Below are 16487 nucleotides of genomic sequence, written 5' to 3'. Positions count from 1 at the left end.
TATACAAATATCTGCTTATTCATTACCTGCAAACCACTACTGTCATTACTACATATTTTTATTCATTATTACAACATTATTTAATTTCTACAAACTTTGCCAAATATTAAATTTCAGCGACTCTGTTTGTCTCGGATTTAAATTTAATTTTTTTTCCCCTGTACTTGACAGCTAACATCACTATCTGTTCCATTAATATCGTGTATGATCATTCTCACAAACCAAATTCTATTTTAATTTCAAATCGAAAAACAATAATTCTTAATAATGATCTTGCATCTCAAACCCCACAAAAAATTATTTCTTTCTTGGAGAGTTTGACGTGATTGTGATGTGACAAGTGAATTCAATTATTTGTAACGATGAAACTTCATATTATTACCATTTTTTTATTGTTTCAGTTTTGCAGAGTTTCTGATTTATAAATCAATAGAATTTTTCCAATTGTAGTGGACATTCTCTATTTAAATTTATCCGACTACACGCCCACCTCGGAGAAGCCGTCCTTGTGACAGTTTACTACAAGTTTTTTTTGTTTTTTTAATCATTTCGAAACATTCTCAGTTCAAATTCCCTGAATAAAGCAAGGGAATAAAATAATCCCAGGCCGACCCACTTTAGGCACAAGCTTGTCTCATCATTTTGTTGTTCTGGAAAATTAAGCTTTTTTTTATTAGAAATAAATATAAGAATGAAACTAAAAAAATTCACGCTTAGTTAAAAAAGGGTAGCCGGCTTAGGTACCCAATAAGACTTCTCCTTCTTCCCAGACACAAAACTTTGGGTCGCCTGCGGTCTTTTCTACTTGTAAATTAATCTTCTATCAAAGCTGAAATCTTTGCTTTTCTTTTTTCTCATCTCTCTATGTTCCACCTGTCTCGCTGTGTTTTTTCTTGAATTCTCGTTTAATTTTGGGACAGTAGTACTATATATTAGAGATGAATTTCTTTCTTTCTTGACATAAGTTAGAGATTTTGAATTCCGAACCAAATTCTTGAGTGGAGATGGAGACTTCTACGGAGAAAGTTGTTCATTTGCGGCAAGAAGAAGAAGACGAGGAAGAAGCACTGTCTCTGTGTGATCTCCCGATGATTCATGATTCAAGAAAGACGAGAGACGAGGAAAAAAGCGCGAGTAATATTCATCTAAGAGGAATTGAAATTCAAGAAGATTTCGATTTCTGCTCTCTGTCGAAAGAATCAGAAATGTGCGCCGCCGATGAAGTGTTTTTCCAGGGCCAAATTATGCCATTACGCCATTCGGTAAGCTCGGAGAAAGGATTGTTACAGTACTGCGGAAGCGGTTCTATTTCCCGGTCAGTTTCCAGGTCCGAATCCATGGAATACTATTCCAGCAGGAGCAGCAGTATCAGCAGCAGTCACCAGTCATCCAGCAGCGGCATCTCCTCCGCCGCCACTCACCCGAAGCCCCACCATAAGCAGCGGCCGAAGCCCCCGCAAAACCAATTCCATTCCCACCCGAGCCCATCTCCCAGATTAAACTCTTCAAACAGAGACGGAATCTTGAATTCAAACAACCGGAACTGCACCAAGAAAACATCATCGGCCCTATGGAACATTTTCCCACTGGGCTTGGTCACATCTCCGCCCGAAATCGCATTGCAAGTTCTCAAAACACGATGTCCAACCAACAACAGCACGAATTGCAAGAATTTCGGGAGCCGTAACAGCACGGGAAGCAACACCAGTTCGCTAAGCAACAGCAGCAAAATCAGCCAAGACAAAAAGAAGAAACCCAGAGGCTTTCTCAGTGGATGCATGTGTACAAATGATGCGGCTGATACAGTTAGTTCTAAAGTCGCAGAATCAAAAGATGCTCCAGCGAGAGCGAGATTCAAGCTCCTAAGATTGAAGTTGAGAATGAGAACGAGCCGATGAAACCGCAGGCGGCAAAAAAGCAGTTGTCCCATCATCGAACGTTTGAATGGTTAAAGCAGCTTTCCGTATAAGGCCCAGCCGATGAAGCTTGATTCCAAATACTACATTGTGTTTGCCTGCTTATTTACTTTTTGTGGGTATTATCTTACTAATTATTAGTTTTGAATTATCTTATTCAGCAGAATCTTAACGGAAACAAATCACAAAATCTATGTAGTCTTTAAATGATTATCTTCAGGATAAAATTTAGGTTCCAGATATTGAAGTAAAAATATGAGTGGTTAATGTAATGAGTACGTCTCTTATAAAACTGTCTCACGAATCTTTATCTGTGAGACGAGTAATAATCACAATAAAAATTAGAGTGGGTCTCATGTGAAGCCGTCTCACGAATTATAATCTGTGAGACCGGTTACCCTACTCATATTCAAAATAAAAAGTAATACTCTTTCATGGATGACCCAAATAAGAAGGGGCGGATTTAGTGTAGGGCGAACGGGGGCCACGGCCCCCCCAAAAAAATTTTAAAAAATTTTTTAGCGACGGTTGTGACGGAAACCGTCGCAAAATGCGCGACGGTTTTATCAACAACCGTCGCTATATGACGGCCACGACCCCCCAAATATTTAAAAAAAAATTTTTAGCGACGGTTATATAGAAACTGTCGCGGTTTAGCGACGGTTTTACAAAAACCGTCGCAAATTCCGCGACGGTTTATTGTAACCGTCGCCAGTATTGCGACGGTTTTAGAGAAAACCGTCGCAAAGGTGGCCCCCCCAATGCCAAAATCCTAGATCCGCCCCTGCAAATAAGAGATCCGTCTCACAAATACGACCCGTGAGACCGTCTCACACAAGTTTTTGCCAAAAAAATAATATTCTTAGCATAAAAAAGTAATATTTTTTTAACGGACGACTCAAATAAAAGATATTACTCGTGACCGTCTTATACAAATTTTTATCTAATGTAATTAATAATTATATACATCAATAATCAATTATAAAATAAGTAAAACTTGGACTGACATAAGTTGCTCAATAGTTTAGGGTGCAATTGGAAATTAAGTTAATTCATCCAAATCCATGTAAGCAGACTTTTTCACTCTTTCACTGGTTTATGTTATATATGTTTTGCAATAGTTGCATAAATCCTTTTACAATTTTTACTACATTGGGATAATAATTTTAATTTCTGATTTAGTGTTTTAGCTAATAATATCATAGTCAGATTTGATTCTGGTAAAGTCGAAATATACATATAATTATGCATATGAGAAATATAAATTTAAAAGTAGGATTGAAAGCGGTGGGTTCATGGTTAAAGTGTGAAACTTTGGCAGCACTTTTGGTGGCATCTCATCACTGCCAAGAAGCACGGGAGACACTTAAAAATAAAGGCAAGAAATGCATTACATGGAAGAAAATGAATGAATATACGCAAAATTCATGAATATGGTAATGAGGCCAAAATTATAACTTATGGCCTAAATTATTCCATCACTAGATGTCGCAATTCGTGGTCCTCTTCTCTGTTTCAATGTGTCCAAATTTCAATAGTTGCGTTCGTGGATGTTGGAATCATGCACACATCCCGACGTCGTGTAATTTTAAATCTTGTCCCGCTTTCGAAGCCCAAAAGGTCGTACGATATCGTGTTTTTATAATTATATACATATATATTAAAAAAAAAATTATCTTTTGCTGAGAATATTGAGTTTTTTATTTAAAAATATCCATATAAAATTTTGATAGTTTGACAATAGTATAATATACTATTCACTTAGAGAGCGTATGAGTGAATTTGGGATATCTGAGTTTATTCATGTTCGTCGTTCGGTAAATAATGTAGCCCATAGCATTGCTCGTTTTGCTTTCAATTCCCTTTCATCCTTTGTTTGGTTGAATGGTTATTTTCCTTCTTGGTTGGTTAAACTTGTAATAGATGATTTGAATCAATAAAATTACAAGTTTTGTCTTCAAAAATATATATATATATACTATTCACTTAGATGAATATGTCTCTAGTGAGACGGTCTCACGAATTTTTACATGTGAGATGGGTCAACTCTACCGATATTCACAATAAAATTTTTTACTCTAAGCATAAAAAATAATATTTTTTCATGGATGTTCCAAATAAGATATTTATCTCACAAAATACGACCCGTGAGATCGTCTGACGTAAGTTTTTGTCCACTTAGATTGTATTTGTATCGATGCGAATGATATTCATTGATGATTTCAAATAGTCTAACTTGCTTTGACGGAAAAGTAAGCATTTTCAATTGGATTTCAAACCTATTAGTTTGGCATAAATTTTGTGAGTGTGAAATGTCATATGCAAAGGCATTAAATTGAGTAAAAACGTTATATAAACTATATTATAAAAACAGAAAGATTGCGAATATCGAATTTGAAATTTATCAATGATCTCCGAAGCTGACATAAACGCTGAGAAAAAGAAAATGAGATGGGAAAGTGAAAAACAAACTCCCAATATAATTATGTATTTACAACAACTAATACGAGTATTAAAAATAAAATCATAACAAAGTTGACGGACTAAAAATTTGTAGAGTAGCTTTGAGCAATGAATTTGTCGTCGTCTTGTTCATTCTCTCTCTTTTTGTTCAATTCTTGGGAAGTCCTTCCCACATTCTTCTTACATTTCCCACTATCTTCGACCACAGATATATCAATGGAACTACTTGCGAGTCAAAACCAATTCAGATTGCTTGGAATAATTGATGGGTCTCTTTTTAACTTTGTCAATCAATTTGTCCAATTGGACTTGAGCCAAATCAATCGGGCTCAATTTAATTTTAACCCAAACAACACCGAACGTAAAGTGATAGTAAAAAAAATATACTCACCATTCAAATATTTCAATTAGGAATCAGATATTATTAAATTCTTAGCTGTCAAATTGACACTAATTATGTGAAATTAGTGAAATCAATGAAAAAAAAAAAACTAAAATTAGAATACGAGTACTCCTACATTTACCCCCTTTTTTTGGAACGTTACATTGCGCTGACTAAACATTGACAGTTTTCACGACTCTATGATGATCAATTGATATAATTTGAATTACAATAATCCCATATTATATATCATGTATTGATTGTTGAATATTATTACAAATTTCGGCTGTGTAATGTAAAATAAATAAAAATTAAGAACGTTCGAAAGCCCATATTGATTTGTTGGGCTAATGGGTTGGTATCACGTATAAGAAAAGACATTATGATCTCGACCTCGCCGTTTGGGCAAGCTTTAATTGGCCCATTATTAGCAAAACGTTCAAGGCCCTTAAAAAAAAAATCTTTTTTTATTATTCACCTAACATTAAAATTCAATAAAGTATAGAAATTGAATATAGACAATGTGTTAATATAAGGAAAAATGGCATGTTTAGTGTCGTATATTTGCTTTTTTTTTTTAATAACAATAATTGGTTATTTATATTATCAGATTTCATTATTAATTTAATATTTTTTTTGTTTATTTATATACTTTTATTCTTTTCTTCGACATGTCACTGAAGTAGCATCGATACGGTTTTGACGTGATGTTTATATGTGTAGTGACACATCAATATTCTCAATATAAAAATACTAAATTTGTCAAAAATTGAAATATACAACGGAAATTTGATATCGAAAAAAATGTATAGAACAAAAATTGCATTTTCCCATTATACAATATACATCCAGCCGTCATATTCATGTCAAATAAAATTAGAAAAACTTAAAACTACTTAGTAATATTTAGACACAAGTTGTAGTAATATGATAATTGGTAACATGTCACGTTACTTGATCATTATTATAATAAGACTGTTGTTACAATGCGTTAGTTCTTCCAGCACATTAACAAGCTATCGGTGATCCAAAATTCGGTGTAATTCCATTATTAAGGATTTGGGGTCCCTCTTTCGTTTTATTATTGCTGTAAATTACATTTTTAATACAATATACATCCAAACCGACTAATAAGGTATTCTGTCACCATACATTGCCAGCTTATTCAGAGATCGAGGGAGATTCAATTGTACAAGTTTTTAATTCATATATTATTATTATAAATGGTTGGTCTTACCAAGATTTTCAAAATGTTAATATTGTATGTTTGTGTCTCTAATGTGGAAATCTTCAAAATTGAGTAAGCTACCTTGTAAAACTATACAAATTCAATTTAAGTTAGTGCTTAATTCCGTGTGTTTAACCATGTAGAAACCGAAAATTAGCGACTGGGATTCGTCATTATAAAAAAAAAAAACTCGAATTTCTTGAATCTATCTTTTAAATGCCAATGTCAATGTGAATGTTGTTGCGTTAATTTTAAGTGAGAAAACAGGAAAGAAACAATAGTTTAGATGACTAATTTGGGTCAAACTTTTCGTAGAAGTGGAGTGGTGAATCCGGCCAAGCACCACCGATGTAATCAACGTGTAACTGTAGGATTGGCTTCTACTGGTTTAAGCTTTCTGGTTCCACGCGTTTATATACAACTGGATTATAATTTTAAAAGCACAAATAATATGACCCCAGAGATAATTAACCATCCGAGTACAACCGTAAGAGAAATTATCAGCATATATTCATTTTTCAGATATTTTGCAAAAGTGAAAACTCATTATTTTATCATATAAGTAAGCATATAACCGGACCGTACCTGATCGGATCGGATTTAAATTGTTCCGGATTATAAATAATGAAACCAATTTAATCCGATAACATACCAAATTAAACCGGTTTCCTAGATTTACCAGATTAGGTATATAATGAAATTCAAAACCGAGTCAAAATTAAACGGGTTATACTATAGATTTCATTGGACTATGGACCAAATTAGAAAAGAGTAATACCAGATCGAGGTCGAATTAAACTCGACTTTTTTTAGTCTTCGATCAATATATTCCTAAACATGTCATTTATTAAACAACATATTTGAAAATTAATATAGTATTTGATATGTGTAGAACTACAAGTGACATTTATTAAAAAACAAATTACTCAAAATTCTTTTTAAAAAACCCAATTTCTGACCGGATAGAAGCTGATTCCGAATCACATTGGTTTCAATTTCGAATCAAGATTTTAAAAACCAATTCAATTAAAATATCAAATTTATCTAAGCCTAAACCAAATTAACCGGTTCTGGATTACGCCCAATCCATTAACCATGACTACGATTAATATATATATATATATATATATATATATATATATATATATATATATATATATATATATATATATATATATATATACTGGGCCCTACTTCTATTGAGTGTATATATATTTCATGAGCCCATGTCCATTTTCCCAAACTCTCACTATTTACAACCATTTCACACCCCACCCTCCGAAGAATCCAACACAACCATGCACCGGGAAACGGTATATCTGCTCGCTTTCATATGCGTAGCAATGGCTACCGCCGGTGCTCAGTCTCCTGCTTCTGCCCCAGTCTCGACCCCCGTTACTCCCGCTGCTTCACCTGTTGTTACACCCACTCCTCCGGTCGTTGCTCCCGTCGTTGCTCCCGTTTCAACTCCCCCGACTTCAGTTCCGGTGGGTTCCCCACCGATTCTGACGCCGGTAAGCTCGCCTCCAGCTGTAGTTCCTGTCACCTCCCCGCCCACTCCCTCGCCAGTTTCGTCCCCACCAGTTCCTGTGCCAGAGGCCAGCACTCCTCCCGCACAAGCTCCAGCTCCCACACCCCCGGCTAAGGCTCCAGCTCCTAGCAAAAAGAAAGGAAAAAATGCGCCTGCTCCTGCGCCAAAGCTGCTCGGCCCGCCAGCGCCACCCCCGGGATCTACCCTAACAACTGATTCCATTTCTCCTAGTCCAACAGCTGCTAACGATCTGGTATGCCTTACAAATTCTTCTCCATTTTTTCTTCCCAACAAAGCTCGATCCATAAATTATAATAGGGTTCCAGGGTACAACATGCAACTCTGCATTTTAATGCTCACGCGGCCCCATATTGCCGATTCTACAAGACAACCGCAACTCTTCCATGTTTTTCTTTCATGTTTTTTATGAGCCTGCACTTTTTCCATTATTTGAATAAGCAATTAACTCTGTGCTACTGTTTTCACGGACGTCTAGGTAACGTATATTTTGAACTGACATCGTTGAATATATAAATATATATGTATGTATATATATATTATATAAATTTTAAAACAACAATTCTTTAAAAAAAAATTAAAAATAACACACACAAACACACTTACCAGAGCCATACATATATATTAATATTTGTAAAATATTTTCTGTGATTTAATGAACATGCCAACTTGTCTCAAGAAATTATAAAATTCTTAAAATTTTTGTGGCGCAAGATACGAGGACTGGGGTGAATCTGTCCATTCCTACCCGCTTCTCTGCGTATAAATCGAGTTTTGCAATAATATAGTATTACTGTCTCTGGCTAGTACAGGGCTCACACTTTTAAATTTTGACACATTAATTATTGAGAAAAAATTGCTAATAATTGTTTTTTAAAAATAATTATACAATATGATATATTGTTTCGTACGTCAGATGGGATTTGTTTATTAAATACTTCAATTGAGTTATGGATCTATCTTTCTTTTTACAAAAAAAAAATTAAATAAATAAAAATTTACGGTGGTGAACGCAACATTGCAGAGTAAGGCAGAGAAATTGGTGATCACGCAGAAGCTGCTTGGAAGTTTGGCAATTGGTGGAGGGGCCTTGTTCGGTTTAATCTTCTTCTTCTAGAGAATTATTCTTATGTCTTATCAATCTTTAAATTTGTCCATTTTTAACATTGTTTTTTTAGTACTTTTATATTACATTTTGGATTTGGGCCGTTTTCCACTCTTTGTATTCTTTGGTACGTAGGGGCCAAAATTTGAGGGGAGCCTTATGTTTTCTTCTCATTTATGGTTCCATTTGCTTTTTTCATTTTGTCTCGTGCTTAATTTATTTGATTCAAGGTACTTTTGTTCCATATGATTATATAATAATCTAGATACTTGTTATCTGGGCTTTACATAGACATCGATCAAGCAACTGTCATTTGGGCACAAAAAAACTCATTTTACTTGAAACTCATTCTACTTTATATAATCGAGTACTCGGTTCGGATATGAATATGATTGTTTAAGACCCACCTCCATCCTTATACCCAAAAATCTACCTACTCGATTATCAATTTGTTTAATCCGGTGAAAAATCTCTTCCAAAGTCTCCTCCATTCGAATTGAATATCGGATTATTCATCAATCGTCATCCCTGATTAAAAAGGGTTTCATCTGATCTGAAGACAAAAGATACTCGGTTCCATTTCGCTTCTCCTAAAACGTACGCAAGTATATATTTTTAGAATCATTATTAATTTTAAAATATCAAATTTACTCTATAAGAAAATTATATTAACAATTTGATACAAAGTTCCAATATTATCAACACTGTATTGCTAGGTTACCTGCTCCATATTATTTGTATGACTATTTATGTGTAATGCAAACCAATATAGATAATTCACGCTTCAATTATTTAACTTTAACATTAATTATACGGTTTGTTTTTCGATTTTGACGCATGACGAGCCGAAAATATATAAATCGAAAGAAAAGTTCTATAAAAAAATGTTTTTGTACACTTTTATAAGGGACAAAGCCAGAAAATGGAGGTTGGAGAAAAAAATTAATAAAATTTATGAGGGGAAAGAGTATATATATTAGGGAAGAAAGTTAATAAAAAATAATTATTTTTAAACCTCTAAGCAATAAAATTAAAAAATTTAGGGGATGGAAGTCCAATTAATAAAAAGTGAATTCTAATTGGCCTAATAAGAAGGGTCGTCTCATAAAAAAATTCGATTGGTTTTTTTGATGAACCATATTTAAATTTGGGTCATGGAAAGCATTATTGGGTCATTACAGGTTTCAAGCCCATCATGAAATTTAGATATCAAATAAATGGGCTGTATTGGAATTAACAATAGACTAGAAAGGCCTTTTTGTAAAAACGGGCCTTCGAAATAAATGTATAAAATAAAAATCTTTCATGTTTTCGACTCATCCTTAAATTTATTGTACGAAACTTAAATGAAATTTAATTTTAAATATGAAGTTTCATTTCATCTCATTTCATTGAAGAAATCTAATGACAGAAATACTGATAAAGTTACATTCGGGTGAAAGATTTAAAATTTAAGAAAGTTATTTAATCAATGATTTGCAAATTAATAACTTTATCATGCATGTGAGGAATTTTCGTTTTTTTGAGTTTGAGGAGAAGTTTGTTACAATTTGTTCTTGAAATCGATATCTCGTTTCAAACTTGATGAGACCTTCATGGATGTGAGAATTTCAATTGATTTATACTGATTCGAATTATTATTTTTGGAATTTAAAAGCATCCAAACAAGTATAATTGAGTGACAAAACATGTACAGATATGGGCTATGAATATCGGAGAATTTTAAAATTTAATAAAAGGTAGTCCTACAAATACGTGCCGACAACTATATCTCTCATACAACGCATTATGCCTCGTCATCATCTTAAATTTTTCTGTCCAAAGTTTTTTAGGAATGTTGTGAAAATATAGAACGTTTGCTTTGCAGATTTATTAAAATGGATGATTGTAATAAAGAAAATTTTATCTTTATATTTTTATAGCTAAATTAGATGGGCAAAAATAGTCTGACAAGATGAAGATGGTGGCTAAATTCTCGGTTCAGTCCCATATGTTTGGGGTAGTTCCCGATGTAGTCCTAAACGAATATAATGAGCCGATTTAGTCCCAAACGTTATCAAAGTCGTCTCAATCCTATTTTCCTGTTAGTTTGCTGTCAAACTTAACAGAGTAGATTGACTTCATAAATCAATTAGAACAAAATTAAAATCCCTAAAATATCGATATTTTCTCTACGCTAAAAATTCCCAAACTCCTCCATTTCTCCCCCTCAAAATCCCCAGAAAAACTGATGCTATCTCTACGCTAAAAATCCCCAGAAATCTCCAACCTCCTCCATCTCGCCATCTCTCGCTGTCATCAAGGTATGTACGCAATGCTTTTGACTGGAATTAATGTAATTCTTTGAAATCTTTAAATCGAAACATCGTGAAATCTTAGAAATATAGCCGCATCTGTAATATCTTGAAATTGGGCATAATTGGGAATATGTTGTTATTCGGATCTAATCCCACAGCCACTAGCAATTGTCCACCATGTTGTTCCTTTAAGAAGCATCCATCAATACCAATGACACGGCGACATGCATCCTTAAACCTTTGCTTACACGCTGAAAAACAAACGTATAATCTTTGGAACCTTGGCCCTTCTTCGTCTTCCGTCAACTTCAAAACTACTGTGGTTCGAGAATCTGATCTTTTGAGTTCAGCACAATATTTCCTTATTTGACGATATTGCTCCTGTGCAGTCCCTTGCACCATCATTAGTGCCTTTCGCTTTGCTACATAAGCTACCTTCCTCGAAATGTTTACATTCAATGTCCTGCAAATCTCTTGCTTAAACTCATCGGTTCCCATTTTAGGATTTGTCGCTATTATCCTGGAAAAAATCTTTGCCAACCACGTTGAGTTGATGCTTTTGTTGCTAAATTCCCGAAAACATTTATTATACTTGTCATCAAAAGTTCTTATTTGCCAACAACTGTCATTAATCATCTTTGCAACATGAATAATCCAGCGGCAATCATCATTGTTGCACTTCGCCCAAAGACGAATATTATCATTCTTCACAAAATTCACTGCCATTCCTCTTCTAATGCAGTGAGTTTGAATCGCAAATTTCGCTTCTTTCTTTGAGCAAAAAATCATACCAAGCTTCAAGTCCGGGTTTTCAGATTCTCTCTTTGGATCAAACTTTGGATAATTTTTTGCTTCTTCCTCATCAGAATCATGAATACTATCCAAATCTTCATTGTCTACGCAAACATCTTTTTCATCGCCAAGATCATCCTCCAGCTCATGCACCACTAATTGCAGATTATCTGCATTTTCTCTCTCAACAGAAATCGTATTCTTTCCTTTCGTAGATTGAATTTCATGGTCAATGAATGCATCAAACAACATATCATCCATGACAGCATCTTCATCGATGTCAAAAAATTCACCGACAGCTTGAACTCCACTTTGTTCGTTTGGACCATCAATTGAATATGCATCTAAGTGTTCCATATAAATTTCTACCTCATATTTGTTGGAATATTCTTTCTAACTTCCAACACATCTGAATCATTTTGTAAACATCTCCTTTTATTTAGCGTATTCCCGATCTTGTGCCAAAACATAATAGCATCTTTATTTTTGAATCCAAGATCATCTGCAAACCCCAACAACTCAACCATTGCTAGCTTATCAAGATCAAAAAAGTCGAAATATTCAAAACTTCCCCCAACGTATTCATCGTGTTCTCCTTTACATTTAAACCTTCCCCTGTAATGCATTTTAATAGTAATCAAATCTTGTTTTCCAAGTAAACCTACACATAAAAAAACGAAAAAACAATATAAGTCTTGACTGAAAAATGCATGATAAAAAATTAAGTAAAAAAAGTGAAAATATAATAAATTACCATAATTTGGAGTAATCTCGATTGTCGAGTTACTGCGTTTAGCCATTACTTATCAACCTTGCGGTGACGACACATAGAGAAAGTCATCGGCTGAGGAAGGAGAGAGTGAGGACGGGGATGAAGACTTCCTTCAACTGGAAATCCATTTCAAGCAATTTAACTTTCGGCTGCTAATAAATAACAAGCAATTAGCTTACGAAAAATGATACTTCGCTGAAATATTTAACAACAGATTTGACCATCTAAGATTTCACGATGCTTCGATTTAAAGATTTCAAGAATTACATTAATTCCAGTCAAAAGCATTGCGTACATACCTTGATGACAGCGAGAGATGGCGAGATGAAGGAGGTTGGGGATTTCTGGGGATTTTTAGCGTAGAGATAGCATCAGTTTTTCTGGGGATTTTGAGGGGGGATAAATGGAGGAGTTTGGGAATTTTTAGCGTAGAAAGTATAGATTTTTTGGGGATTTTAATTTTGTTCTGATTGATTTATGAAGTCAATCTACTCTGTTAAGTTTGACAGCAAACTAACAGAAAAATAGGATTGAGACAACTTTGATAACGTTTGGGACTAAATCGGCTCATTATATTCGTTTAGGACTACATCGGGAACTACCCCAAACATATGGGACTGAACCGAGAATTTAGCCTGAAGATGGTCGATAATTTAATAATTACCAATTACACACATATATATAAATATATATATACACACACATATATATATATAAGATGAAGATGGTCGATAATTTAATAATTACCAAATACATACATATATATACACACACACACACATATATATGTTGCATATATAATAGACCATCAAATATATTGCTGAAAAATATAATATTGTTTGTGTAAGGGAGAATTATATATTCTATGATATATAGGGATATTTTATCACTATTTCTTTATAATTAAATATTGCTGGAATGGGATTTGACCAAATTCACTTCGTTTATGACGCTGTATAAGCCGTAATCCCAGCTTATGCCCGTGGAGTCCGCCGAAATTAGCGCATCAGTGCACCTTCCCTAGCGTCCTTTCTCTAATCACAAAAACTCAAATTAGAGGTCTTATCTCGTTAATGATTTTACGAGACGATTGTCATGAAAATTTGGTACACTAGTATCATTTAAAAACGCCCAGTGTAACACAGTAGCATCGAATCAGTATTCATAAAAAAATTTAAATTTCAAATATCTTAGAAATACAAATTAAATTGAGTATATTGAATTTAGTGAATATGTGATGTATATGTCCCCGCAATGACCGGGATGAAGAACTTCTATAGTAATTTCGTTTAGAAATATCATTTTTGACTTTCCTAATCAAACTTTTACCTACTATTTTATTTATTAATTTATAGTACACTAGACCACATTATGTTTATTTATTTCGATATAATTGTGGAGAAATATAATCGGATGAATCATTTTTAATCAAAGAAAAAAGATTATATTAATCGAAATTATTTTATTTTATTTTTTGAAATCTGTACCATGTCTTTGAAAGTACATATTGGGCTTCAATTCATCTTTACTTTGTCTCCCACATGTCAAGTTCATAAAAATGGGACAGAGTCATTATTGAAACACATTCTGAAAATAAATTAGACCGGTCCTGAACTTATTTAAGGTAGAAGAAAATAAAGCAAGGGTTAGAATTTCAATTAAATTATAAAAGGATAAAACTTTAAACATGATGTTAACTTTTGATTATTGGTATTTATTTACATTGGAAAAGTAGTGAGAGAATCACATGAAAAGAAATGCAAATTAATTCATATCCCCAGGGTGTCGGTGGGGAAAGATAATCTTAAACTTCATGAAACAGCTTCATTTCCCCGTCTCTCCATTTCGTTTTCTTGCAGTCTCATTCGGCGCAGCAGCCTACAGCAGTTGAGTGATGGTTCCTGCGTACGCTTCCGAATCCCAAACCCTAAAGAAACCTCCGCCCAGAACTTTCTGTTTCTTCAAGAATACAGTCAATTTAATCCGTTCCCACTTATCTTCACACCCTCGATTCTGGCTCTTCATCACTTTCCTCTGGATCCAAGCTCTTGTCATCTCATTTGTTCGAACCCCGACGCCGTGTTTCCCCGACCGCACAGCCATCGTTACCCACTTCCCTTTGCCTTTATCCGTCGTGACTAATGGGACTCAGCAAGAACCAGCTTCACCTCCGCCTCCCTTCACGGATGACTGCCCGTCGGGTAGAATTTACGCCTACGATCTCCCCTCCATGTTCAACAGAGATTTGGTGTTACCCAATTGCACGGAACTAGATCCCTGGAACTGGCAGTGTGGCATTATAACCAACCATGGATATGGCGGGGCCGCCACTGAGCTCCGCCCGTTCTTGCCGGATAATCTCTTCAAATCATGGTACCACACCAATCAGTTCTCGATGGAGCTAATATTTCACCACCGGATCCTGAAGCATAAATGCCGGACAACGGATCCGGAATCAGCTACGGCGTTCTACATTCCTTTCTACGCTGGGCTTGCGGTGGGGAAATTTCTCTGGATGAACGACACCTCCAAACGGGACTGGCATTGCAAAATGATGCTGCGACAGGTTAAAAAACAAAATTACTGGAATAAATTTAACGGGTCCGATCATTTCTTGACTATAGGTAGGATTACATGGGACTTCCGAAGGTTGTCTGATCCGGGTAAAACCTGGGGCTCAAGCTTTCTGAATATGGAGGCGATGAAGAAAGTCAGCCGGTTCATCATAGAGAAAGCGCCAGAAGATGAACAGGATGTAAGTGTACCTTACCCAACCGGATTCCACCCCAAAACAAGGGAAAACCTCAACGAATGGCAAAACTTCGTGAAAAACTACAATAGGACAAGCCTATTCGCATTTGTAGGAGCCACCCGCGATTGGGTCAATAACGATTTCAGAGGTATTCTGTTAAATTACTGTCGCAACGAATTCCCCTTGTGCCAGCTGGTGGACTGTGCAGTGAGCCAGTGTTCAACTGATTCTTCAGTTATATTGAAGCCATTATTGAGTTCGGATTTTTGCCTTCAGCCTAGAGGAGATAGCTTTACACGAAGATCCGTGTTTGATTGTATGGTTGTGGGTTCTGTGCCAGTCTTCTTCTGGAAGAGGACTGCTTACGAACAGTATGAATGGTTCTTGCCTGGTGATCCAGAGAGTTACTCTGTTTTTATAGATCATGAGATGGTGAGAAATGGGACGTCGATTAAGCAAGTTCTGCTGAGTTACAGCAGGGATGAGATTGAGAAGAAAAGGAGTAAGGTTATAGAGACAATCCCAAGGATAATTTATGCGAAACCAAATGGAGGATTCAGGAACTTTAATGATGCTTTTGATATTGCTCTTGATGGAGTTCTGGAGAGGATTAAGGAGGAGAAAGAATGGGCTGATTTCTTGAGGTGAGAGGATGATTGGGATTGGAAACGGGATAATGACGAATCCATCCGGGATCGGATCGATGAGAGTATTTGTTATTAATTCCCAGGAGATTTCAAGAAATCATCAGTGTCTTGCTGGTGGTACAAGCAAGCAGTTACAGTTTACTCTGTTTGATTTTTCCAGCCCTGGTATGCTGGCTGTATAACCAGAAAAATCCAACATTATACACAATATCTATAGAGCTTGTTGTATTATAAGTTGATGATGCCACATTTACCTATTTATTGGCATTTTAATTTGGTTCTTCAATTACTGTATTCCTCGTATCAATTGCTTTTATGTTACTCTTTTTAAAGGAGATTATTCAAGCTAAGATTGCATGAGATTTATGGAAACTTTAATTTCCTTTCCTTTTAATCTCGTTTTGGTGGACTCTTACATTGTCTTAGAAATTCAAAATATCATCTTCGAGACCTTTAATTCTAATCTTTTCCAGCAGCAACATTGAAGTGCTTCTCTATTGTGTTTCTACGTAAGATTTATACTCGTTCAACAGCCAACACTTTACTTTTTATGAAGTTAAAACAATATGCGAAAAGGTCGAAGT

General features: G+C 35.0%; 3 protein-coding genes across 3 annotated transcripts; all 3 read left to right on the top strand.

Moving 5' to 3' along the window:
- Positions 1–588: 588 nt before the first annotated feature.
- On the top strand, positions 589–2064 carry LOC140837650 (uncharacterized). Its single transcript, XM_073203765.1, has one exon. The coding sequence runs from the start codon at positions 1005–1007 to the stop codon at positions 1896–1898; it is 894 nt and encodes a 297-aa protein (XP_073059866.1). The 5' UTR covers positions 589–1004; the 3' UTR covers positions 1899–2064.
- Positions 2065–7224: 5160 nt separating this feature from the next.
- LOC140837649 (uncharacterized) lies at positions 7225–8876 on the top strand. Its single transcript, XM_073203764.1, has 2 exons — positions 7225–7773; positions 8563–8876. Exons 1-2 carry the CDS (start codon positions 7288–7290, stop codon positions 8653–8655), a joined length of 579 nt encoding a protein of 192 aa, XP_073059865.1. The 5' UTR covers positions 7225–7287; the 3' UTR covers positions 8656–8876.
- A 5366-nt stretch (positions 8877–14242) lies between these two features.
- Positions 14243–16297, top strand: LOC140838247 (xyloglucan galactosyltransferase XLT2-like). The gene has a single exon (XM_073204413.1). The coding sequence runs from the start codon at positions 14399–14401 to the stop codon at positions 15902–15904; it is 1506 nt and encodes a 501-aa protein (XP_073060514.1). The 5' UTR covers positions 14243–14398; the 3' UTR covers positions 15905–16297.
- Positions 16298–16487: the final 190 nt, after the last annotated feature.

Source organism: Primulina eburnea, chromosome 8 (assembly GCF_022965805.1).
Source record: "Primulina eburnea isolate SZY01 chromosome 8, ASM2296580v1, whole genome shotgun sequence".
NCBI classification, from domain to species: domain Eukaryota; kingdom Viridiplantae; phylum Streptophyta; class Magnoliopsida; order Lamiales; family Gesneriaceae; genus Primulina; species Primulina eburnea.
Note: the sequence above shows the minus strand (reverse complement) of the source record. Positions and strands in the feature narration are given on the sequence as shown.

Excerpts from the sequence above, each read along its gene's own strand:
- LOC140837650 (XM_073203765.1), top strand. The coding sequence starts at position 1,005 with ATGGAGACTTCTACGGAGAAAGTTGTTCATTTGCGGCAAGAAGAAGAA.
- LOC140837649 (XM_073203764.1), top strand. The coding sequence starts at position 7,288 with ATGCACCGGGAAACGGTATATCTGCTCGCTTTCATATGCGTAGCAATG. Across the intron at positions 7,774-8,562 it reads CAACAGCTGCTAACGATCTG|AGTAAGGCAGAGAAATTGGT; the intron begins GTATGCCTTACA and ends GCAACATTGCAG.
- LOC140838247 (XM_073204413.1), top strand. The coding sequence starts at position 14,399 with ATGGTTCCTGCGTACGCTTCCGAATCCCAAACCCTAAAGAAACCTCCG.